We start from the raw sequence: 25,437 nt of genomic DNA, 5'->3' as shown, positions 1-25,437 counted from the left end.
GTTGAAATATCTCACTGTCACAATAAACAGATATTTTTTGGATAATATGTGTAAACACGGCAATCTTTAGGCAAAGTTGTAATACTATAACATTGTGTGCTTTTTTTGGTTTTTTGTTGAACCATTTATTAATTTGTCCTATGAATCCTGTCTACAGAAGTTTCCAAAGACCCAGTGTTAAATTCAGTCTTTAGGCACTTTACTGGCAGCTTATTGCAAAATTACATAATTTGTTCACTTCTTTGTTTTTTAGCTGAATCTATGAAAAATTCCCTAGCCAGAGAACATTGGCATCTCTCAACATGGTGTGCAGTATGTCCCTAAAAAAAGTCACATCCTGAAGAAATATGAAAAAAATAAATAAAAAAATCTAGCAAAGACTTGACACAGGACCTGAGAGATGCATCTGATCCTTCAGTTGTTCGATTAAGTAATATAAGAAATGCCTCACTGGAAGAGTGGCTGTCAAGAGGCAATTCTTAAGTGAGGGAAACAAGGAAGAAAGGATGAATTACGCCAGTTCACACAAGAAATGGACTGAATATCAGTGGTAATAGACCTTATAGAGTGATGAATCCACATTTGAAATTTTTTGTTCAAATAGTTGTCAGTTTGTACAGATGCGGTGAGAACAGAGTACAGCAGAAGTGTCCAACTCCAGGCCTTGAGGGCCGGTGTCCTGCAGATTTTAGATGTGTCCTTGATCCAACACGGCTGATTCAAATGGCTAAATTACCTCCTCAACATGTCTTGAAGTTCTCCAGAGGCCTGGTAATGAACTAATCATTTGATTCAGGTGTGTTGACCCAGGGTGAGATCTAAAACCTGCAGGACACTGGCCCTCGAGGCCTGGAGTTGGAGACCCCTGGTCTACAGCCTTCTGTAAAACACAGTGGCAAATCCGTCACAGTTTGGGGCTGCACTTCAGCCAGTGGTGTTTTAATGCTTGGAAATAAAAGCACACAGTGGAAGACTATCAGTTATGGACTGGCCTCCCCAAAGCTCAACATGACTGAAGCAGTGCAAGATCATCTAGACTGAGAAGAAGAGCTTTGAATGTCCTTCAAAAAGCCGAGAGAACTATTCCTGAGGCTTGCCTAAGAAAGTTCAGGCTATGTTGAATAACAAAGGTTGTCAGACCAAATATGGACTTTCAAGCTTGTTAAGAATTATATAAATTCTTATTCCCCCGCCCCCCCCCCCTTTTTTTTTACTGTACATTCCCCCCTTTCTCCTAGGAAAAATATTAAGATATTACTAGCGGTGAAAGAACTGCAGTACTGTACAGTACTAGTACTGCGTTTTTATCCATTTGTCTTCAAATTTTAAAAAAAATAATCAAAATTTAATAAATACAACAGTACAACAAGGGAAACCTGTGGGAATTGCAGCCTGGGAAAGGGCAAGATGCCATTTGGCAGTGACAGTGAGTTTAATACTGAGGATGTTTTTTTGTGGGCCTGAAAACCGGTTGTTTCTCCAATGTAAATATCTGCAGGCTCTAGAAGGGGCCTTTGGCACTGACACAGTCAGGGGCAGCAGCATCTATTTTAGACCACAGAGTATGAGAAACGAGATACGGCACCTGCAGTGGAGTTAAATTATCTTCTATCCCCACCTCGTGGTGACAGAAAGACCTCCAACTTCCTCCACACTTTCTCTTTAACAAACAGGATCTCGTGTGACCCAGTCCAAAAAGCACACCCTCTGTAAGTATCTGTGTGAATACTATTGTTAACCTCTAATAGGTTTATTATCTAAAAAGGTCAAAAATCAAACGTGATGAAATTCAGTGTAAGCTAGCTAGCTACATAATCTCAAAGCCAGGCTGTCACGCTGCTCTTCACCACATAGATAACCTTTATTTGTTAGATCGTCGACAAAAAATAAATGTTTATTCACAACAGTATAACGTTACGTTATCGACACGAATATACTCACCAGTTTTATACAGTTAGCAAACGTCAAGTAAGCCAGCTCGCTTGTAGCTTCGTGTTAATGCATTACAATCAGTTTGTTTGGTCCGCTTATGGGCCAATTTCGCCCATACGTTGGTCTTACGCGGCGCTTCCTTTTAAACTATAAATGCATTTGGTGCTTTTTGGCCACATATTCACACACCATAATTGATAAATCATGCCAGAGCTCCAACTACAAACCTGAATATGTAACAGCAGACTCTATGTATACGGAGCTGACTTAAAACGATACGAGTCTCATAGGTAATGCTGCCTGTTAGTGATGGGTCGTTCGCGAACGAAATGGCTCTTAGAGCCGATTCTTTGAAGTGAACGACGCGAGCCGGCTCCTTGAAGTGAACGACGCGAGCCGGGTCCTTATTGGGAGCCGTGAGGTTTTTTTTTTCTTTTTTCTTCTTCTTCTTTCTCTCACCCTCTCTCTCGCCCTTTTTTCCGCTAAACTCTGCACACGCGGCCTGTACTTTGCGCTGGGCAGAGGGGGGAGGGGCGTTAGTTACACTCGCAGTAGCACAGGAACAGAGCCAGAGAGAAAGAGAGCGAGGGACAACAACGTCACATTAGAAAGGTATAGTAATCATCCACTATTTTTAGTTGCAGATGATAAAGGATTCAGAAATCATACAGGCCCATATGACAGAATGTGCATCTTCTTTTTGTTTTAATATTTTAATTTATATTTAATTGTGTTGTGGTTTGCAGTGTTTTGTGTTGTTTCACGTTAAATTTGTTTAAAAGGAAAAAGCTGAAAATTTAAATAGTTAAAAGTTTAAAATGTAAATAGTTGTTCTTTGTATTATATGATTTATTTATTACATTTTATGTGGAGTGAATAAATAAAGTATATTTATGGTGGCCCTTAGAGACAAAGGAGTACAAACTCCAAAACACGTACAAACTCCAAAACACGTAAAAACTCAGAAGCACGTACAAACTCCAAAACACGTAAAAACTCAGAAGCACGTACAAACTCAGAATCACGTACAAAAGACAACAGAAGTGCTCCAGGATGCTAGGGCGCAGTGTTGAGCATTTGTTACCTAGTGGCTACACAAGCCAGGAAGTATCAACAACCGGATTTGGTGTGTGGTAATAACAGGTAAATGAATTTTTTTTTTAATTATTTGAATAAATATGAGTGCTTTTCTATAAATACACAAACAATACGCACATGCTTTCAATTGTGTAATTTAAGTGATCTGGGTAGCTCTGTTTTGGAAGTTCAGTTAACACTAGAAATGTGTTTTGGAGTTTGTATATGCTTTAGAGTTTGTACGTGCTTTGTCTCTAGGGGCCATATATAAACATAAATAAAACCACTTTTTTTACATTAGTAATTCCTTTTCTGCATAATTTTATATTATTGTTAATGATTAAATAATTAAAGCAACAAAACAACCTGAAGAGCCGGTTCGGAGCCGAAAGAGCCGGTTCGGAGCCGAAAGAGCCGGCTCGGAGCCGAAAGAGCCGGCTCTTTTTAGTGAGTCGAGCCGAAAGAGCCGGGTCTCTAAAAAGAGCCGGAAATCCCATCACTACTGCCTGTAAACTGAAACTAGGGAGAAAATTTCACAACGGCTGTTCTTGCTCTGTCTTTTCTGTGGGGGTCTGTCCTGACAGTTTAAAGTACACTACCGCCACTGTCCGGTCACAGTACGCAATTTAACAACAATTTAACACAAAAAAGAATTAAAACTTTTTGTTCATCTTCCACGCAATTAAGTGGCTTAGTTACACAATATAAGCATTTTTTTTCATTTCTTTTTTCACAGATTTGATGCTTTGATCCATTCTTGCAAATGTCTATGCAAAACAGTCTTCTGTTTACTACATTTTTAAATTGCCCGTAACATGGCAATCAGAATAAGTAGGTAATATTTTTCCTTTTTCTAACCTGTGTAGTGGCTTTTATGTTTTCTGTATCGCAGCAGCGTGGTCTGTCAACAAACTGGAGTAGGGAAGGTATAACAATATGAATCCTGTCCAATCTCTTGCAGTTAACCTTCCACACATGTGTAACTGCGCACTCCTGAAATTGTAGACATTTTCAATCACTGCCATTAATACTCCAGAAGATGCTACACACAATGACGCTGATTTGTTCTTTTCACTGACAAAGAAATAAACTGAGGATTTTAAGGTTTCTTTTGGTTTCTTTGGTTTGTTTAAACATTGAGGTTTGGTCATATATTTGTCGTTATACTGGTCACCAATATTACCTTGTATTTGTACAATGTACTTCGGTTGTTTTTTTTCCCACACATTTTCAGTCCAGTTTTTCTATTTGATCATCTATCTATAACAAATTTAGAAATTAATCTTAATTAGCCATTTGGGGGGGGGGGGGGGGGCGACGGACCCGGTGCAGGAACCAAAATATGCTAAGAATTGCGCTGGTAGACACTTAAAAGAAGTGGAGGATCTATTGGTTTTGTGAGGAAAGAAAAGATGAAAGGTAAGTGTGTTAGCCTAACTGTTAGCCTAAAAATCCGTCATCAGTACTACTGATGACTGACTTATGATAAAACACACCTACCATGTTTTGGGTTCCTGCAACTGGTCCGTCGGGTTATTGTCTCCCCAGAAACACTTCCCTTGTGCTTTTGGAAATCTGTTTTTTCCTATTTCTGTTTTTGTTTTTCCTATTTCCGTTGTGTTTTGTGTGCTTTTGCAGCGTTTTTCCTTATTGCTGGTGTTTTCTTAAGTTGCAGTCCGTTTGGCCTGTCAGGGTCATCCGTGGTAAATAGATAACACAGGATTTTTGCAAAATGATACCAAAGAGCTATTAGCTGAAAACGGCATATCTTGGCGTGGTCTACAGGGTGTCTTTAACAAATCTGAAGAAACTAGACAGGTGAAGGACAAAAAAATCTACCTACTGCAGATGAACAGGGGGTCTTTGCAAATATTAACCTTTAAATTGATACAGTTCTAATGAACTTGTATTTCTATGTATGTTTACAAATGTTTCAATAAATGACTGAACCTATTTCCAATTTTGCAAGGAAAATGTAAAGAAATGAAGGTACTAAATGTACTATTCAAAATTTACATTTTTTCCCTTTGGTAGGGCGTAAGAAATACAAAACCTCAGCCAATATATTGAATAATATTTTTTTCCTCAATCATACAATCATTCCTTTCAAATTTATCCAAGCCTCTTTACAGTATCAATGACTTATTAAAGTTTGAATATTGAATAACTTTGATGTCAGAAATAATTGCGGACACACCCAGATATGTCGTGACCATCTGTACAATTTCCCTTTTTAAAAAATTGAGTTTCTAGTTAAGAGTAACTTACTTCTGCTATAAGAAAGCATCCTTATAGCAGAATTTACTGGAACGCAACAGAATTCAGTAGAAAAACTTCTGAGTGCTTCACGTCATTAAAGTTGCTCCCCACGTGTCCCTTGCGTCACCACTTTAAAAAAAAGAAAAAAGAAATAAGGACGTAGCCAGAACACAGTGGTGGTTGTTGTTGTTACACTATCATCCACAGGAGCAGGAGTGATTTTTTTGATGCATCATATCCCCTTTTCTGTTCTGTTGGCTGTCACACAGGTATTTAGATCCCACATAAATCTCGTGAGGCGGCTGAATATAAAGAGCAACGCTGTCTGTGGCTCCTCAAACACGGCTAGCATTAGCTAGCGGGTCTCACTGTCACAGCAGAGCTAACCAGCTAGTTGCTTAGCAGTTATGGAGTGGCTGGGCAACGGAGACTCACTTCACCACAGCGAAGAGCCCGGCAGTGAGTCACTTTCAACGGCCGGAGGCTTTAGTGGTCTTTACCCTCACCAAAAGGTAAGGCCTTTAAGTTATCTCACTCCAGAGGTGCTTAACGGCATGCTAACAAGCGAATACTGTTGGAGATAGCTGGAGTGTATATGTTATAACATTTTCTTTTATTCTGAAGCACAGTTTCCACCCTACACAACAACGGAATATTTTACCAGTTAGTTTAGTGTTAAATGTCAGTGTTCACGCTGCTAACCCGCAGTTGCCCAATAACTATTCTACTTTAGTTCATGCTTATAGGGTAATCAGATTACTCGCTGCGTCATTATCTTGTCAGTACACCACTGAAATCAGGGTTGGGAAGAAATACCCCCTAGGTGGGATGGTTGATGGGATCAGAGGCCATAACGGGAAGTAACAACGCTCCCCAACTCAAACATGCGCACACTGACAGCTGTGTGTGATTACTAGCTAGCAGAGAAGGCATGCGAGCACTGGTGAAGTGGAAACAAGCGTTTATTTATTTTTAACCCTCATGCTCCACCTTAAGCTAAACGCAGCTTGACTGCGGTCGTGAAAGCTTAAAAGCTAATGAACTACATTGTGTGTGTTGCAGAGTCATCCCTCAGTTTTTAGGTGATCACCTCATTTACCACTCAGTCATTTCATGGTAAATTGTAAATGGACTAGCTCTACTTGAGCACTTATAGAGCTTTATACAACTTGCTTCATTCACCCACACAAACACTATTCTTGTACACCTAAGTGCACACACATTCATACTCTGATGAATCCATGGTAGAGCAATGTGGGGTTCGGTATCTTGCCATGCAGACTGGATCAAACCACCAACCCTCTGGTTAGTAGAAGAACTGATCTACTGCCACCCCAGAAAAGATGTGTTCAGAATAACTTTCTGAGGAATATGTTGCTAAATTTCAAACTTGGCATAAAGATTTTTGGCTTTGATTGAAGTGCACAACCTCTTAAATTTTATTCATTTATTGTATTGCTAACAAGTGCTAGCTGATTTATTTATTTTTTAACAGTAGTCATTTGCTTTCTATTTACCTCAAACCAGCCAACATCGTCAAACCTCTGTGATTGTCCCATGGCATCACTATGCCAGAGTCAGCAGCGCTGTGTGAAGGCCTCGATCGTCTCAAGTTGGAGACTAGCTGAGGCGCAGGATCAGTTATGCTCTTTAGGAGTCCACAGCTCTGAGTCGCTGGAGCAAGAGCGCGCTCGGACTCAGGCCTGCCCCACAGAGCTCACGCACAATGAGGAGGAGTGGCGCCGCAAGGAGAGCTTGCTGGGAGTTCAGGAACCCAGCCGCAGTCCTGTATTTGGAGCTAGTTGGGATGTTTTTGATAAGGCAAGTTTGCCAAACAACATTGCAAAACGAACATATAGAGGGGCTGTGTTCTGTGCCAAGATTTTAAGACCTTTCTGTTTCAGAGTATCATCAATGTCCAGCATCAGGCTGCAGAAATGGACCAGGACAAGTGTAAGACATTTCTCCAGAAATACGAACAAGAGCTCAGGCATTTTGGTAAGTGAGCCAAAACGTCATCAATTAGCAAGTCGGTTTGTGGCTTTAACGTTGCTGCAGTGTTTAGTAGGATTGTTTCTCTGGCGTAAAGGGAAAGGATGTCCTCATTTAGTTTTCATGTGTAAACTCAAATAAGTTTTAAGCTGCCTTCATAGTGACATTCCAACAATTTCATTCCAGGACACACTTTAAATAGATCTTATAAAGTTGGATATTAACTTGTTGCTTGTTGTCAACGTGATAATAATATCTGAATTATGGACTACGGCCTTGTTTATGTGCTGCTGGGAAACAAGCTTGCTGGCATCACAGCAGTGGTTATCAACACTCACATAAAAAGGGGCATTTCATGCCTAATATGGTTCTTCCTCTGCACATAATGATCCCTATGAGTGGTGCTGATTTCAGTCAGAGATGTTACCAGATGATAATGATGAAATAGGGATAAAAATATATAATTATTTTAATGCCAATTTCAGTCTCAGTGCTCCTGTTTATTTGAAACATTACGGCTGCACATTAGAGCTCTGAATTTTCAGTATCATGGTATTTTTGTTCTCAGTCTATATTGAACATTTAGAAGAATAGAAGAACCTGTATTACATACCTTACCATCAACTTTGATCATACCTATAATTTCACTGAACACAGGCTGTATATTTTTGCTTTAGAAGCTTTAATGTATAGTTACATAAGAAATAAGAAACCAAGTTATCAACTGATCAGACAGGTGATGCAAAGATTATGAATTTGCACAGATTTGGATTCACAGGCAGTTTTGTTGTTGTGCCCAGTAGATACTGCATATACTAACAACAGCAAAGCAGAAAAGAGAGGTGTGGACTGCTGTGCTAAAGAAATGACTGCATATATTACTGATATTTAAAAGTTGTAAGTTTCTGTAATCAATCTTGTATTTATTTATTTATTTATTTGCCTTTGTCAGGTATGCTGCGAAGGTGGGATGACAGTCAGCGATTCCTTGCAGCCATGCCTCAGCTTATCTGTGAGGAAACTGCAAACTACTTAATTCTGTGGTGCATGAGTCTACAGCAAGAAGGGGTAATATGCCGACAGAGTAGGCCTGGTGTTACTTTATTGCTTCATTATAGTCAACATCTCATCAAGTGACTAAAAATAGTTTATCCTATAAACAGCATAATGCAGTTTTTGTGTGGGTCATAACTCTGTGGGTCATGTAATTCCCAAATGCTAAAAAACAGAGCCAGTGGAGGTGTCCCGAGTAGTTGATCTGTAAGATAAGTGTAAAGCGTAAGTTAGCTATCTATCGATCTATCAATTGATCGTTATTTTGGCATGAGTTTTGAAGTAATGCATTGCCTCCAATGGACCATGCAAAGTGTAGAGCTCAGCACAAATGAAATGCTGTGGTATGACCTTAAGAGAGCTGTGTATAAACGAATGCTTGGAAACTGAAGCAGTGTTGTGTGGGGGACAGAATTCCTCCATAGTGAGAGACTGATAAAGATGTATAGAAAATGATTGCATCAGATTATTGGTGCTAAAGGTGATCCTGCAAGCTACTGAATGAATGGGACATAGGATAGTCCTATAGAAGCTTTTTTTTTTTCACTAGATCGCTCTATATTAAATAATCCAAAGAGGATGGATGTTAATTATTAAAAATCAGTATTTCTAACAATTCTTCAACCAGTGAATTAAAAGGTAACATAAAAAAAGTAAATTTGGGCCAGTTTCCAGGTAAAGAACTTACAAAGAGGACATCTGGTGAGAAAACCAGAGACATCACACCAACTTTTCCTTCTTGTGTTCTGCAGAAAGAAGCGTTGATGGAGCAGGTGGCACACCAAGCTGTAGTGATGCAGTTCATCCTGGAGATGGCTTCAAACTCTCAGCAGGACCCTCGAGGCTGCTTTAGACAGTTCTTTCATAAAGCCAAAGTAAGAGAAATTCATCTTATCATTAATGTGTATGAATGTTGTGCATCTTATTATGGCTTTCATAGTGTTGCATGGTAAAATAATTTGGCTTTGTTTTCTAGAGATAATAATAAAAAGGCCATCATATACTAGCTTTCAGAGTGCATAAATGTCTCAGACATATTGTTGTTTTTCCAGGAAGGACAAGACGTCTACTTAGAGGTCTTCCATACAGAACTTGAGGCCTTCAAACAGAGAGTTAAAGATTACACAGACAAATGTAGAGGTCATTTGTCCAACACTGAACAGCAGACTATCGGCACAAACTGCATACTCGACCCCAAAGAATCAACAGTACCTTCAGTAAGTGCACTTAAGCTTGCACCAGCAAATCTTGTACCTCAATGCAGTTACCACTTCCAGAAGTGAGATGGCACTGTTGAGCTTGTTATGATATAAATAAGAAAGTAACTAGTTTTGGTTTTTCTTGGTGGTGATCATTCCCAAGGGATGTGTCTGTGGTTTCTTTTGTTTGTAAATGATGACAGCACTACAGTGTGGACACAGCTGCAAAAAGGTAAACTTTACCTTATAACAAGGAGCTGGGCTCCATCGTGTTAATGTTACCTGTAAAACCAGAAGTGGCCAACACATTTGCTGACAGTTGCTATTTGACCTCTTCAGCACAGCAGAAACCCGAGAGGACATCCTCAGTCTTAGTTTTATCAAATCAGTCAGATCTCATGTATCCATCCTCACTGTAACAGTCATCTGGTTTTCTATAAAACGGGAGAAACGTGTAGTGAAGTAGTCCATGTTAAGCAGTTTTATATACTGTAGAGTGCAAAAACATCAAACTACTGTTAGATTATGCTAAGAAAATGCAAAATGGGTGCAGAGGTTTCTTGAAACACGTGCAAACATAAGTGGCAACTCGGTATATAAGGTAAAAACAAGCTTGAAGACGATGTTTGCCTGAGCTCGCTCGGGAATAGTTCTCCAGACTTCTTGGAGGACATTCAGAGCTCTTCTTCGGATGTCGGATTCCTTTTGTTCCATTCTCTGAAGATGATCCCACGCTGCTTCAATAATGCTGAGGTCCAGGTTCTGTGTTTAGGATCACTGATGTGCAGGAAAATGTAGCAGTTGCCAGTCTTGCCTGATAACACTGCATGACAGATCAAAATTTGACGATGCTTTTCTGTGTTAATATTTCATCAATTTTGACGAGATCTCCAACAGCACTGGCCAAAAAGCATGGCCAAACCATGACAGAGCCTCTGGTATACCTCAGCCTTTTCTACCTTTTTGCCTTCCTTAAGAATTGCTGCTTGATCATTTGTGAATCAGCTGAAGGGCCACGTGCATCTGTCAGGGCTTTCTTAAGGATATGACAATAATATATGTATATATATTTGGTTGTTTGTTTGTTTTGTTTTTTAAACACACTACTTTTTTTGTCCTCCACTTTTCCAGTTTGCTCTTATTAAGAAGAACTTTGAAAAAAGGACGTTTTCAGATTCAATTTTAATTATGGAAAAATGGGGAAAATCTCCTTAAAATATACTTTAATTAAATTAAATTATTTTTTTCTAGTTATTTTCCCTTATTAAAAAAATACCTATTTCATGAATTATTCCCCCTAAAAACTTATACATTAGCATGTTTGTTTACTAGATGCATACAATAGATTAACAAAGAATATTTGCACATTTGGAAATATAAATCTAAAAATAACGCAGTATATTTTAGCAGATACATTTAAATTAAAAAAAAAAGAAGAAGAAATATTTCACTGGTGTTTCCAAAACTATTCTAAATCTTACTTCCATCTTTTGTAAAACCCTCTTGGGCAGTAATTACAGCTTTCTTTTTGAGCAAGTCACTACAAGCTTTGCACACATGCGTTAGGCAACTTATCCCATTCTCCCTCGCTCATCCTCACTGTTAGATTCAGTAGGAAACATCTGTAAACTCACATCTACAGATCTCTGTATAAATTTTTGCATTATGTTTTTATTTTTATTTTTTTGGGGGGAGGGGGCATCAGGTGCACCACCCAGTGACAGTTCAACTAGCCAACAGCAAACACAATAATGGGGTGGCTTTGGGACAAGTTTCTGATTTTATTTAGCTGCATTTATCTCAGTCAGATCTGAGCATTCTGGTTGTCATTGCTGCTGAGAAGCAGGCCCTTAGCATCATGCTGCCACCACCCTGCTTCATGTGCTCAGTCATGCGTTTTGTCTGAGCATGGCTTCCTTCTTCTCACTCTACCATAAAGGCATAAGTGAAGGTGTGTTGGCGGGGAAGGTCATCCTCCCATCTCTGCTGGGGAGCTTCTGAATTTCTGTTAAGCTATGAGACACAGATTGTAGCTGTGAACTCTTCCACACATCACCTGACAGAAGTGCATGTGAGAATAGAAATGTTTCACTGAGTTGATCAAACATTGGTCATCAGTATTTAACCTATGAGCTCCCAAGTCTATCTAATGTCTGATCACACTGATGTGTGACCCCATCTCCCTGACCAATCCCATAGTTGGCTGGTTACTCAGTGTGTGGGAAAAACAGTAATATTAGGAGGAGTCCTGGAGGCTTTAAACTCCCTTTTTTGACATTGTACTCCTGGGATGACTGTTTTTTTTTTTTATTCTGTCCTGATTAGATGCACATGTTACAAACATTTCTAAGAATGTGTTTCATGAATGTGTATTTGTGAGAAACACACCAGTTTTATCCATTTAAAATGAAAACGAAGAAACTTGTAGAGTAAAAGAGAAAAGGAAAAAGCAGTGTAGGGGTCTTTGTGAAGCACTGTAGATGAAGCTCTGTTATATAAGAAATGTGTTACAGTATAACCAAAAGATCAGTAAAGATGTGTCTCGCATAAATTAAGTCTTTGATATTGTAAACCGATTACAGACATGTAAAAATATTTGGACTTGTGGAAACGATTTCAACATTCAGAGTAATCCAAGTGTAGAAATTGCTAAATGGGATATAGCACAGGGTAAATGTGTGGGGTGCAGTACAACAGGCCTTTTGTAAGACTGAGAGAATGCGCTGTCGCCCCTCTGTTGGCCTCTCAGCTGGACTGGCTGCCAAAACTCAACTCTAAAGGGGGAAAAAGGTTTTAGGAGGATGTAGCCTGTTGAAACTGAAACTGGTTCTACTTTTGGATTGTTGCAGTTTTTTCTTCTAACATCCTGCTTAACTTAAATTTTGAAATCTGAACATATAACGAATATTACTTACAACACATGTTTGTTTAATGCTAATTTATTTTAATTGAACAAAACATGTTGATAAAAAATAAAGAACAAATCATTAAAAAAGATAAATATTTAAAATCTCAAACTGCAGTTAAAGAGCCTTTAACTAAGCCACAGTAGACTTATCTCTCAGCTTTTTTTGAGTCTAATTTTAATTTTGATTTGCACGCGACAGAGTTCATCTGTGATTGTTTTCTGATTTCTGTTGACCTCTTTGTGTCTTTGCATTTCATCACCAGGTGGCAGAGTTTCCTATGAAGCGCTGTGTAGAAGCTGGACTTTGGACAGGCACAGGGAGGTGGACAAAGGACGACACTACAGAAACGGAAGACATGCGCATGATGGAGACGTCTTAGAGGATTCAGCCCCGCCCCCTGCTTTTCTAATATCACCATTATAACCTCTCCGTTTAGGAACGATCCGAGTTGTTTATACAGCAGACTAGGCTAAAAAAACACCATCATAGAGCAGGAATAAACAGACATTCAGTCTTTTATGCCACCGTTTTCAGTAGAAAGCCCGCAGAAAGTAAGTTTGTGCCAATGGCAAACGTTTCTCAGTGTGGCTGTTAGTATGTCGGCGTGGTTGGCCTCTGGCAAGCAGGTTTCTTGCAGTTTCTTTTGCCAGCTTAATGCATGATGTGCCATAACTGTTGTTTTTACAGTTGGAGGTATTGCATTCTTCAAGCTAGGTGTGTATCTTTCTCAGAAGAGAGAAATATCCTCACTAAAAAGAAGAACAGAATTCATCCAGACAACACAATGAATACTTAACCAGTAAAGTCTCTGGATAAAAATCACTTTGGTAGCAAATCCACTGCTTAAAGTATGACAGAGGTCAGGGGTCACAAAGAGCACTCTTTAAAAAAATCATGTCAAGTCTGAGGAGAGTAACTGATGAAAGTTAGTGTCCTTGCACCCTCTGAAGTACAAGAAGATTCAGTTGGAGCCAAACAGTATTGCAAATCTTGTAACTGCAATGCTGCTGCTGCTCTGGTAAACAGTAACTACTGCAAACAAACAAAAAAAGGTGGGGAGTGCTTTACGGGTGTGACCTGAATTGTTTGATTTTAATCATGAAGAGGAAAACAAACCTACCTGTGATTAGGAACAAAGCATGTTTGAAATGGAGGGAGAGTTTCTGAGTTATCAATAGAGTGTCATTGGGCTTCAGTTTGTGAGATATGCAGCTTTATTTTACATTTTTAACATTTTCAATGCATAACATACAACCAGAGCTACTGACTTTACGCTAGTGTGCAAAGAGCAGTTAGAGTGAATATGAATAATTTCTAAATCTGTAGTGTGATGTAACGTTTTGGTATACCAGCACTCAACATATTCAAAGTCTAAGCCAAGTTAAAGCTCTGAAAGTTCCTATTTTTTTTAGTCAGTTTCTTCTTGTAGGACCCTTTCAGCTTTCAGATTGATCCTCATATAAAGAGACTGCACATGAATTTCAGTTCTGTAAGGCTGATTATGGGAGAGGATGAACAATGCAGTATGTGTGGGTGGCAGGGTAGTTGTCTGACTCAGTCCAAATCAGCAGTCATAATGGATGATTCAGGATGATGGCTTAAGGTGTAATTGTTTTCATTTCTATCATACAGTTGCTCTTTCGTTGCCTGATTGTTTCTTTTTGAGCCAGAAAGGCCATCATGAGTGGTCTGTCTCGTTGCTTTAAATAGGCCAAGAGGATGTGTTAAGCTCATTTCCAACTCTGTTTGAACTGTTAAACTGGGCCTTGGTGCAGCCCATTAATTCCGTCCCCTTTGTGAAGCAGGAGGTTTTGGCTCTGCTCCTTACAAAGGCCCTTATTTGCTGCTCCTCATTTGAATAGTAGATGGGTGGGGCCTCTGTGTTCACAACTAGAGCCTTATGCCTAAACCTTGTTAAGGAAAAAAAAATGCTTTTATTGATATCAAACAGAGACAAGGGTGGGGGGAAACTTGCTAATGTGAGTATTCAGAGTAGTTGAGCCTCTTTGGGTATGGTTAATATGCTCATCCAACTTTCTAACATCATGTACAACAGAAAATCATGAAAAACATCATGGGTTCAGGTGATCTGACAACACTCCGATTACACATGCACTATAGCTGTGGATATCATTGTGGCCTTAAATCTTTTGCTTTGAACACTGTGTGTGGTGCAACAGGTTCGGAGGACTAAAGCACATTATAGCTTCGGAACAGCATATGTGATGGGAGAAAGAGGATGGTTTAATTGTTCTGTTTTCCTAGAAGTATTCCTTAGTGTTGTCTGGAGAAGCTTAAACACAGCACAGTTTGTAAAAATAAAAAAAGGACGCCTTTTGTCCGTTAAGAGACATCCATGCTAGTCAGGTGTTATGTGGATAAATTAACTGCAGATAAGTGATTAAATATCAGTCAAATACAACATAATACCTATGCTGAGCCGTAATACAAGCTCACCAGATGTTAAATTACAACTGACTATATACTGTGTATTCACAAAAAAGTATTTGTTGTGCACTTAACAGCTTTGGGACTTCCTGTGACAAAAATAAGAGTCTCAGGACGATAGGTTGTGATTAATTTAAGTTGAATATTGAGTAAAATAGCATGCTTTAGTATGTGAGTCAGTATAATAATTCTGTGATAATAAAGCACTCAGCTTTTGATGCAAATATAATAATATTACAATGCTGTCTTTTTTTAGAAAGGCAAAATCAGCCCGGTTTTGGTGTTGAGTGTAATTGTCAATTAACCACAACCGGTCATTGTCCGGATCGTGACGTGAGATGTAAAGAGGACACTACATTACTCGGTAAATAATCGTCAGCTGAGTTTAGCTCCTTTGTCTTGCTCTCATGTAATCAGAGACTGAATTTCAACCCAAACACTTCAAATCCTACCAAAATCTTTCTACATTTGTTTTGTGCATTTTATCTGTGTCTGCTTCGGTGATGCGCCAGAGAATAACTACGCTTTCTTCACCAGCCTGGCATCTGTACTCGTTTCCTGAAACCAAGTTGCAACCAACTGTTTCCTTTCATAAGTGCTTTGTACAGACTTTTGTCTGTGGTGAGTTGGTTGAAGTTCTTCGCTCTGGGATGATCGACACCAGAGCTGAAGGCAAGATGCCTGTATTGAGGATGTGCAAAAAAGGGCTGAGCTCTCAAAAAACAGACTTTTCACTGTATGTGTGTTTGCAGAAAGGAGCTCTCTGCATCTGAATGTGTCCTGCACTTTATGTTTCTTTTGTAAAACGGACGAATACAAAGGGGTGGGGTGTTGAAAGCTTTCGCTTTGTAATTTCGTCTCATCCTGCATTCTAAATGTATATCACCTTTCTGTTGTTGGTCAGCAAGAAACGGATTAGAAATTATGAATGTGTTTTTATGAATTGCGTGACATTTTGTTTTTGCTTTTGTATTTGTGGGGGGGGTTTTTTGTTTTGTTTAAGTTTCAACTTTCTTTCACAATGCTTTTCATTATTTAACAAAACAAAAACATTGTAGACATTTGCTCAGTAAGACATTTGCTGCAGTGTGTGGATGTAGAAATATCAAGTGTATTAAATACAGTTCAGACTTGAAGCTGCTTCATGATGCATTGATGATTCTGCTTCACAGCTATCGTTGTCATTTATTAATGATCGCTCCCACCCCAAAAAGTAGCCTTTTTTTTTAGTATATTAAGTAACACACACACACACACACACACACACACACACACACACACACACACACACACACACACACACACACAGTGCTGTTAATAAATATATATGTTCTCAGCAGTGAAGTTAGATGTGGACATAAGTAGTCTTTGTGGAGCAAAATAAAATATTTAACTATGAAAAATAATTGGCTAAGGCTTGCTGAACTCAGCCTGTGGCCACTGGTGTGTCGACTTCCCAGGTTCCAGTGAGCTGTGAGTTTAGTCACTAGCTGCCATCACATTTACACTGACTTGTCCTACAGAGAAAAACAACTTCAAATATATAAACACAGTACTTAATGTCTTTTGGGACCTACAGTCGAAAACAGTGGTTAAGTCCTTACAGGGACGCTCCACTAAGTTTGCACATCATAGTTTGTTGTCAGGTCTTGAGGAGTACTAATACATATGTAAAATCAAATTTTATAAGGCTTTCTGTGGCTCCATAGTGAGCTTTGTGAAGTCCACTAAAGTAGTAGTAGTAGTAGTAGTAATCCAGTATTTAGACAGTCAGTTGTGGTTGAAGACAAGGCTATACAAATACAGGCCATTTACCATTTACAAGGACGAAGGAAAGAAAGAGGAGGTTGGAGTGGAAAGACGTGTGCTTGCCAGATGTCTGTGCCTTGCTCGTCTTGCTGCAGGCTAGAAGCTCATCATAATACTGACTGCTGTTAGCATAGCACAGCCAAATTTATTGCCAACCCAAGTTGCACAGTGGATACTGTCGATGCCGGGGTTTGACTTTCCACATTCATTGTTCTTTTTAGTTATTTAGGAGCAAAATCATTGAGAACAATAACTGGTAGGAGGCTTGGCTTGACCTAATTTAAAGGTCTCCTACTGTGCAACATAATGAAGGCCTCTTTTTTTGTATACGCAGTCTACAATTTACAGAGAGGACAGGAAAACTGTAGCACCCCATGTACAAGCCATGATAGCAGACATAAAACTAGTTGACAATTCTGCAAATAAAAGCCTTTGGACAAAGTTGGTCTTCAGAATTTGTCAGAAACATTTTTTTAAAAGAGTTGGAGGGAAGGGGCAAGTACTAAGATGAGGTGCACAGATTCAAAATATGAGCTGGTAACAACCTTACATCCTTTTGTTTTAAACATACCTTTGAAGCTTTAAAATGAACTTACAGCTTGGAGAAGCTTAAATATTACAAAATGAGACACAAGATAAATGAAGTCACAGGAAGAGTTGGGAAAAGTTTAAATTGAATGTCTTCCTATCAACACGCAAACAAGAAAATAGAAAAACTGAGAACCTTACAAGCGATTCAACAAGTCTGCAGAAGTGAACACCCGGCCCATCACAGATCAATGACACAATAAAGGCAGACTTGAAGAATGGGAGAAATCATAAAACGTGTGAAAGGGAAAACTACCCTTGCCAAAGTATCTCAGATATAGGCTGCTCCAAAACCAAACACTTAGTGACAGCGTTGCGTATTGGAGCTCTGACTACAGTCTGATGCACCACAATTTGAAGCTTGATTAAAAATAATTTACAAATTCTAGATATTATCCCATTTACACCAGACTAGGCTTAAGTGGAAGTGACAAATAATGTCTTTGAGATGAAAACAGTGGAACTTAAAAACTTGTGTTTGCATTGAAATCATTGAGAAAGGAGGGAGAAACGTGACTAGTCTTGTGTTCTAATCGATGAATTTAGGACTGTTTTTGGAAAAAGTCTGCATGCGTGTTTTGTGTTGTCTTATAGTTGTATGTATGCATGTATGTATAAAACAAAACAATGACCAGGAATCTAGGTAAGACATTTATTATGATTTATAAACATAGTTGTGAGTCACCTATGAAAGGAGATACGCCTTTAAACATTATCTTCAAGTGTTTCGGAATACGCACAGGAAACATTCGCTGCATCGATCTGTACAGTACAGTTCAAGGTAGGATTGCATTTCTGTGGCTTTTAACAATATCGGAGAAACTTTAAGAAAAGAGTGCAAAAACAAGAGGGAAAAGAAACAAAAACAAAAACACAGCAGATGATACTTAAGTACTGCAACATCTCCCAAACAAGACAGAAGCAGTTTGTACAGAAGCCTTGTACAAACTGTATAATTATATATTTTTAGTTGTCAAATTCACATTAAATGGCTAATATCAGTGAATGACAACAAGGAATAGCTGGCAGAATTTAAGAGCAATCACTTAAGACTAGCTAAAGAAGCTGTTCCACAATAATGCTTTTTTTCTGATTAATTAAAAAGAAATAACATAAATGTGATCTGGTCATTTAATCTGGTCCACTACGTTCAAAATCATTTACATTCATTTAACTACCTCTTTTATTGTCAAAAGCAGCAAAAGGCACTTGAGTGCAAAAGTGAATTTACAGTAATTTGTAGAATGTGGCACATTTCCCTTTGGGGTAGCTGCCTAGTGCATGGAAAACAAACCCAGCAAGGCAGTTCTGGAAAAGCAATGCAAAAAACATAGAGAGCCCACCATATTGTTTTTAGGGGATTTTTCATGTTTTACCCTGTTTTAGTGTGTAGTTTTCTGCTTGCTTCATAAAAAGGCACACTATTGGAGTGAAGAGGAAATCTGTGCAAAGTCTAACAACTACTGTTTAAAAGATTTTGCACACAACCTGAGACGTTCAAAAACCAATGTCAGCATCGTGGAAACATTACCAAACTAAGCTTATGTTTTGTTTTAGGTGGCATTTTACTGTTGTGTACTCCTGTACACATAAGATGAGTGTTATCCCTGTTTTAAAACATTCAGAATATATTACTCCCTTTGTTTAATGCAAAAGTGGCATTTTGACTGGACAATGCACACAGTGGTTTCTGTCAATAAACTCTTCTCAGGCTTTCTATTCAACTTTTTGATTGATTGAAGACAATTTTCTCTGAAGGAAAACTTCAACGTGTGGCCATATCTTATTGGTTTCTGTCCCAGAGAAGGTCTCTAGCACACCTTTACTCCTGGAGGGTAAAAACAAACAAAACAAATCAGTTTTCAATAACAGCATTTGAACATCGAAATGCATGTACATCTCCTATTAATCAGCTGGCAATGCTCCTAAACTTCAGAACAAGTTATTTTAAACATTAAATCTGCATCTTCTTCTATTCTCAGTCTGTTATTATCTGTACTTCCTGCAAATGACAGACTTTTAGGCAACGTGGTTATAGTGGAAAGTGGGACACTAGATAAAAGCATTTCTGTGGTTTAAGGAAACAGTCATACATTTTCCTGGCCCAGAAACAGAACATAAGATCGATGAATTTGCCTGCCTGTGTTTTAATCTTTCAAGATAAATATTTATATATCTGTCACCTGATTTAATAAAGAGAAAATGCGCTGCAGTATTGGCTAGGGCTGCTGGAATGTGGTTCTTAAGCATTTTCTTCAGTCATGCAAACAGCTTTGAAGAATACGCAGGGATGAAAAGGTCATGGTTCAATATTTTTGACGTTTAGCTGGACCCTTGGTGAGTATTAGAGAGATTTTTGCATATACTGCTGGCACTAAATTTTAAGGTATCTGCGGTGCTCTACCTGTAGTATTCTAAGACGGGCTCCGTCTGGGTTTCGTAAGACTTCAATCGCCGTGTCACCGTCTCTGGTCTGTCATCGTCCCTCTGGAAAAGAGGCTCCCCTGTGTCATCATCAAAGCCCTGCAGAGATAAAATAAATCTGTTGTAATGCTGATCTTTTGCACATGTTTACTATGTGCAGCAAAGAAGGGTTTTAGTTACTTTTTTTAAACTTTTTTTTTTTAAAAACATATTATGCAATAAATGTTGGAACATAAAAAATATGAGACATGTTGGAACAGAGTAGAAATCATCTTACTAATCCACAACTGTTTGTAGGGTTTGATCAGTGTTGAATGAAACGTGACAGGGACATCAGTGTCAAAGGGCTGCCTTCAGTTCATTTCCCCATGTTGCCAAGCACATTTCTGACTTTAAGAATTTGAAAGCTACAAAGATTGCTGCAGGCTGGCTTCTTTACTTTCCAAAACCTCACAGGATGCTTTTTTTTCCTTGCAGTGATCTGGGAGCATTACTAGAAGGTGGCTAGTGTAAACAAGTCTGCATCTGTGCTGAAAGCACTGCGAGGCTTTGAGCTACAGCGACTTCTACTAAAAACACAGATTTACAAAAACGTGAACCACAAGCTATTAGTCAGGAATGATAATAATAGTGTGAAAGGCAGACGCTGTGTCCCAGCTCTACCCAGTGAACTTGACCAGCGCCCTAAATCTACCCATTTGACATGCTCAGATACGTAACCTGTCCGTCTCTGTGGGGCTTACAAAGATTACGTTTCTCTCCCACTCTTTTCTTGCAACTCTCACGGCTTTTTATAATCTCCTGCCTTAGGTTAATGTTTAGTTACCCTTCATCTTCTACTCGTGAACTAGAAAGAAACAAAAACAACCCTTCATATACACAAAATATCCTCAACTGAACTAAAACTATATTCATCTCACATTTCTCTGGAACTGAAAGATTGACATTTATCTGAATAAATGTTGTTTATTTGTTAAGAAGTACTTTATGTTCTATTAGGAACTTGAATTTCATTCTCATTTCAGACAGACTTTTGTTGCTAATGAACCTGTACAATTTGACCTTCAACATGATATTTTTGATTAAAGTGTATTAATGCAGTTCGTTTTTATTTTAACAGCACACTTTTTTTTTTTGATTGGTTAAACTTCCAAACTCTTTACAACATTTTATGACCGTCGGAGGATTGAGAGGACTCCAGATATATTCAACACCTCTGCTCCATGACACCATCTAAACATCAACTTTTACCAGCTGCGTCCATTATAGGATCAGACAGTCACCCTGTTATACATTTCAGGAGGTTAGACTGTAATAAAATGGGCTCAGACAGTTCCAGGAATATGACAGTGTCTGTAGTTTACTCAGACAGCAGACAGTCCCAGAAGGGTACTTCTGAGGTCAAGAGGGAGCACTGTAAACATGCTGTCCAAAATTCTGCAAGAAATGAATGATTTACATGGTGAAAGAATTAGCTGCCTCAAGCAATTCCAGTTGATTGAGGCAGTAAGTTAAACTCGGAAATCTGATATGAGAGAGTAAGTATTATATTAAAGGCTCTCTCAGTGCGTTCACCATTACTCTTGGGAGATTTACCAAATATGCAAAGTGAGGGAATATCTCTTGGAAGATTGGAAACATGCTGGAAGGATGAATACCAAAGACATGCTGAAGTCATTCTGGTAGCATGTGGTGGCCAAATACCTTACTAAGATTTATACTGGAGTTTTTCCTGTAATCTGGTATCCTTTAGTCTGAATTTCCACATCTTTATTGAGCAAAATTTTATATATATATATATATATATATATATATATATATATATATATATATATATATATATATATATATATATATATATATATATATATATATATATATATATATATATATATATATATATATATATATATATATATGAAAATTTGAGAAACCCGAATGGCCTCATGTTCGCATCACTATGTGGTCCAGATCATCAACTAAATTTTAATATTAAACAAAGATAATGTGAGTAAATACAAAATGCAGTTTTTAAATGATTACTTCTGTCATTAAGGAAAAGAAAAAAGCTATCCAAACCTACCTGGCCCTGTGCAAAAAAGTGAAAACTTCCCCAAAAACCCAATAACTTGGCAGCAATCAAGCTTTCACAATGGCCGGTAACAAGTCTTTCACATCACTGTGGCTCACTGTTCTTAGCAGAATTGCTTTAATTCAGTCACATTGGAGGGTTTGGGCATGAATGGCCTGTTTAAGGTCATGCCAAGACATCTCAAACTATTCAAATCTAGACTTTGACTGGGCTGCTCCAAAACCTTTTTTATTTTTTGGTACAGTGTAGACATTCACAGGTGGAGTTGCTGGTGCGTTTTGAATCATTGTCATGCTGCATAACCCAAGTGCACTTGAGTTTCACAAACTGATGGGCAGACGTTCAATTCATGGTTCTATCAGTTACAGCCCCAGACATCACACTAACACCATGTCCGTTTATTTTTATGAAATGCTGCATTACTATCCATCCATTCGCTTCCGCTTATCCTTGTCAGGGTCGCGGGGGGCGCTGGAGCCTATCCCAGCTGTCATAGGGCGAGAGGCGGGGTACACCCTGGACAGGTCGCCAGTCTGTCGCAGGGCCAACACACAGGGACAGACAACCATTCGCACTCACTTTCATTCACACATTCACACCTAGTGACAATTTGGATTATCCAATTAACCTATCCCCACAAGCTGCATGTCTTTGGACGGTGGGAGGAAGCCAGAGTACCCGGAGGGAACCCACGCAAACACGGGGAGAACATGCAAACTCCACACAGAAAGACCCCGGCCTGATGGTGGAATTGAACTCAGGACCTTCTTGCTGTGCGGCAACAGTGCTAACCACCGTGCCACCGTGCTGCATTACTAATAAAACTTAAATTGGTCTGACTATCTGAAACTTAAGATTTTTGCAATTATGTGTGCAAAGCTGGGCTAAATATGGTATAAAACATCTAATAGAAACTAAATCAGGGAGTGATAGGAAAGGGATATTTACAGGGACTTTAGGCGGGTTGAAATCGGTGTTGTATACTCTGCCACTCGGAAGGTGAGTCCAACGTGAAGTCAACCTTTGCTTGATAGTCTGGAAAGGTACATTGAGGTTAATAACTGTGTCCAAGGTGTAGACATCATCCAGAGCTTCTGCTTGGGACACTGTACGAGGAAAACCTGGTGAAAGAGACAGAGGAAATCTAGGCAAAGCAAAAAAGGAATCAAGGTTGGTGCGATCAATGTCAGTAATTTAATTAAAGTCTTTCCTTCAGTGTTACATCTATTTTTTCATAGAACAAATTCAACAATTCCTAACTAGAAATGCTGATAATTTGATCGCCTACCACTCATTTTACCAGATGAAACGAGTGCTGATGCAAAGTTGTGAAAACTTACCATCAAGCAGCCAGCTTCTGCCATCTATTGCCCTCAGGTCATTCAGGATGAGACGAGATATGACGTCATCAGGTACCAGCTGACCCTGATCAATACAGGACTTCATTAGCAGCCCCAGCTCTGAAACAAACAGGAGGGGGGAAAAAACAAACAAACAAACAAACAAACAACACATGAGAGAGAGAAAAGAAGAATGTTTGTGTTAGAAAATGTACAATTTTCCCCTCATGCCTCAATTTTTAATCCATACTTCATAAAGCCAACACGGATACCACATCAACATTTGGCTGCATGTGCCTGACAAAGAAGCCTAATAACATGCATCTACACCAGAAAACCTGTTTTATGTTTCAGCTATTCTAACACTTCCAGTGTTTGCAGTGTCTCCATCATTATAAACAGTGTGTGTAGCTACTCAGTGACACACAGATGTTAGATGTACAAAGATAAGCTATGCTGAATTACAAGGTAAAAAACATAAAATGATGCAAATACCACATTGCATATTTACACTTAATATGCAAAAAGTGGTATAGTGTATAATACAAATTGAAGAGGTTAAAGTGGAGGCCTTTTTTCTATTACTTCCACTTTAATTGGCCAGAGCCCATCAGAGGAAAGGAATTTCCTGACAAGCTTTGCAGAAATGACCTGCTGTGCTAATCAGAAACAGTGCAAAAGTCACTGTGGCACAGCGACTACTTCTTCTTCTTCTGTACTTCTTCTTTGGACTGCACAGTGAACCTTGTTCGGACAGCAGACGAAAGCATTGCCAAGCAACAGCCAAAAGACGATGCCAGCTGGGAAATGCATTTTACAGCCGGCACTTATATGGCGTACTCATGACCAAAATCCAAAAGTGCTTTCTTCTAAGCGGATTTAATGAAGAAGCAAAATGCGTTGGGGGATCGCTTGATCAAATAAAAAGTCTGACTTTTAAAAATGAGAACAGTCACACTGCATAAAAACTGCTTTGATTGCCAGATGCTCAGGTGAATTAAGTTAAACCTGCACGTCTGCACTCTGTATGTTTTAGGCTTTCCCAGTATAAATAACGGTTAAAGCACGATTACACATCGCACACTCCAAATCAAACAACATGGGATTCTCTTCATGCAGCTGTAAAAACAGACTTTTTTTCCCCTTCAAATGTGTAACTCCTCCTTTCATGAAGCAAAAGTTCACGGCTATCTTATCTTTACAGCTCTCAGCCACATCCAAGGTGATATTGAGCAGTAGCGGGCCTTCCTCGAAGGTCCAGGTAACTCTGGGGCAAATGTTTGCAGTATAAACCTGACACGACGCTGACCTTGATTAGAGAAGACACGACATGTTTAAATTGTATCCTATGTTTAGTATTTCAGATAAAGAGATAGATAAAAGATAGATAGATAGATAGATAGATAAAAATCACACTGTTGTAGGCGTGGACTCTTATCAGAATATTGCAGAAAAGCAGCCTTGTTTCGTTTTTAAGTTCGCACTTTGTGCGTAACGACCAGCTGTGGCTTTAAGCAAAATAAGCTTGATAAATACTAAGTTAAATATTTCAGTTTGACACGTAAACTCCTGAAAGCTTTTGCAATGCCTTAGTTTTAGCTCGAGAGGGAGGACACGCTATCTTACCGGTCTGCGCGTTGATGTTGGCTCTCAAAATGTCCCCACTGGAAATGTGCTTCAGTCCAAAAGTTTTGGTAATGCGCCCAGACACCGTTCCTTTCCCCGACCCCGGGGGTCCCATGATGACAGCACGGATAACTCTTGGCAGTACCATTTCCAAGCGAGTTTTAACTGACTTTTATCGAGTAACAACAAGTGTTCCCTTCTCATGAAACGCAGAGCAGATCCACTCTCTCTTCTCCTTGCAAAACTGCACAACGCAAGAAAGTGGGCGCGTCTTAAGCAGCTAGTTTGAACTGTCGGTGGACCCTTTATGTTGCGCAGCGCTTGCACAAAGAGGAGGAAGAGGAGGAGAAGGAGGAGGAGAAAGATGATGAGAACTACAATCAGCGGGCTCAGGGCCAGCCAGCCAGAGAGAGGAGGTTAGATGATGCACCCCTCAGACGACGCACACCGACTGAGCAAAATGAGCTCCTTTCTCCTGCGTGCTGAGAAACTTACCCCCCCCCCCCCCTTAAACACTGCGCTTTACCGGACATGTATTTATTGTATAACACGTTATATAATTGGTCTACTGGTCGAATAAATAGCTTGCTGGCAAGGTGGCGGTGTTTAATCCTGTACGAGCCGATCCCTTGTGTAGGGGATTGGCTAGCTGGCAGCCCAGGCACGCTAGGTTGGACGACGACTCGTTT

General features: G+C 39.2%; 3 protein-coding genes across 5 annotated transcripts in view; 1 reads left to right on the top strand and 2 right to left on the bottom strand.

Annotated features, from left to right (window-relative positions):
* exd3 (exonuclease 3'-5' domain containing 3) overlaps positions 1–2,236 on the bottom strand; it is a 51,802-nt gene extending 49,566 nt beyond the window's left edge. Inside the window, exon 1 of the mRNA XM_085164591.1 lies at positions 1,942–2,236. The gene's annotated coding sequence lies outside the window, so the exon portion shown is untranslated. The remainder of the gene's footprint in view (positions 1–1,941) is intronic.
* Positions 1,587–18,138, top strand: cdc37l1 (cell division cycle 37-like 1). 3 transcript variants are annotated; one of them, XM_085164614.1, is made up of 8 exons: positions 1,587–1,709; positions 5,538–5,780; positions 6,796–7,089; positions 7,173–7,266; positions 8,213–8,328; positions 9,066–9,188; positions 9,366–9,530; positions 12,684–18,138. In XM_085164614.1, exons 2-8 carry the CDS (start codon positions 5,676–5,678, stop codon positions 12,798–12,800), a joined length of 1,014 nt encoding a protein of 337 aa, XP_085020740.1. In that variant the 5' UTR covers positions 1,587–1,709; positions 5,538–5,675; the 3' UTR covers positions 12,801–18,138. The 3 variants fall into 3 exon arrangements, with proteins under 3 accessions (XP_085020740.1, XP_085020739.1, XP_085020741.1); XM_085164613.1 differs by lacking the exon at positions 1,587–1,709 and having other exon boundaries at positions 5,397–5,780; XM_085164615.1 differs by lacking the exon at positions 1,587–1,709 and having other exon boundaries at positions 5,694–5,780; positions 6,764–7,089.
* On the bottom strand, positions 17,905–25,251 carry ak3 (adenylate kinase 3). Its single transcript, XM_085164618.1, has 5 exons — positions 24,749–25,251; positions 23,123–23,242; positions 22,731–22,903; positions 19,671–19,789; positions 17,905–19,094 (listed from the first exon to the last, which is right to left on the bottom strand). The coding sequence occupies exons 1-5, from the start codon at positions 24,894–24,896 to the stop codon at positions 18,983–18,985; spliced, it is 672 nt and encodes a 223-aa protein (XP_085020744.1). The 5' UTR covers positions 24,897–25,251; the 3' UTR covers positions 17,905–18,982.
* Positions 25,252–25,437: the final 186 nt, after the last annotated feature.

This window comes from Neolamprologus multifasciatus, chromosome 7 (genome assembly GCF_963576455.1).
Source record: "Neolamprologus multifasciatus chromosome 7, fNeoMul1.2, whole genome shotgun sequence".
Taxonomy (NCBI): Eukaryota; Metazoa; Chordata; class Actinopteri; order Cichliformes; family Cichlidae; genus Neolamprologus; species Neolamprologus multifasciatus.
Note: the sequence above shows the minus strand (reverse complement) of the source record. Positions and strands in the feature narration are given on the sequence as shown.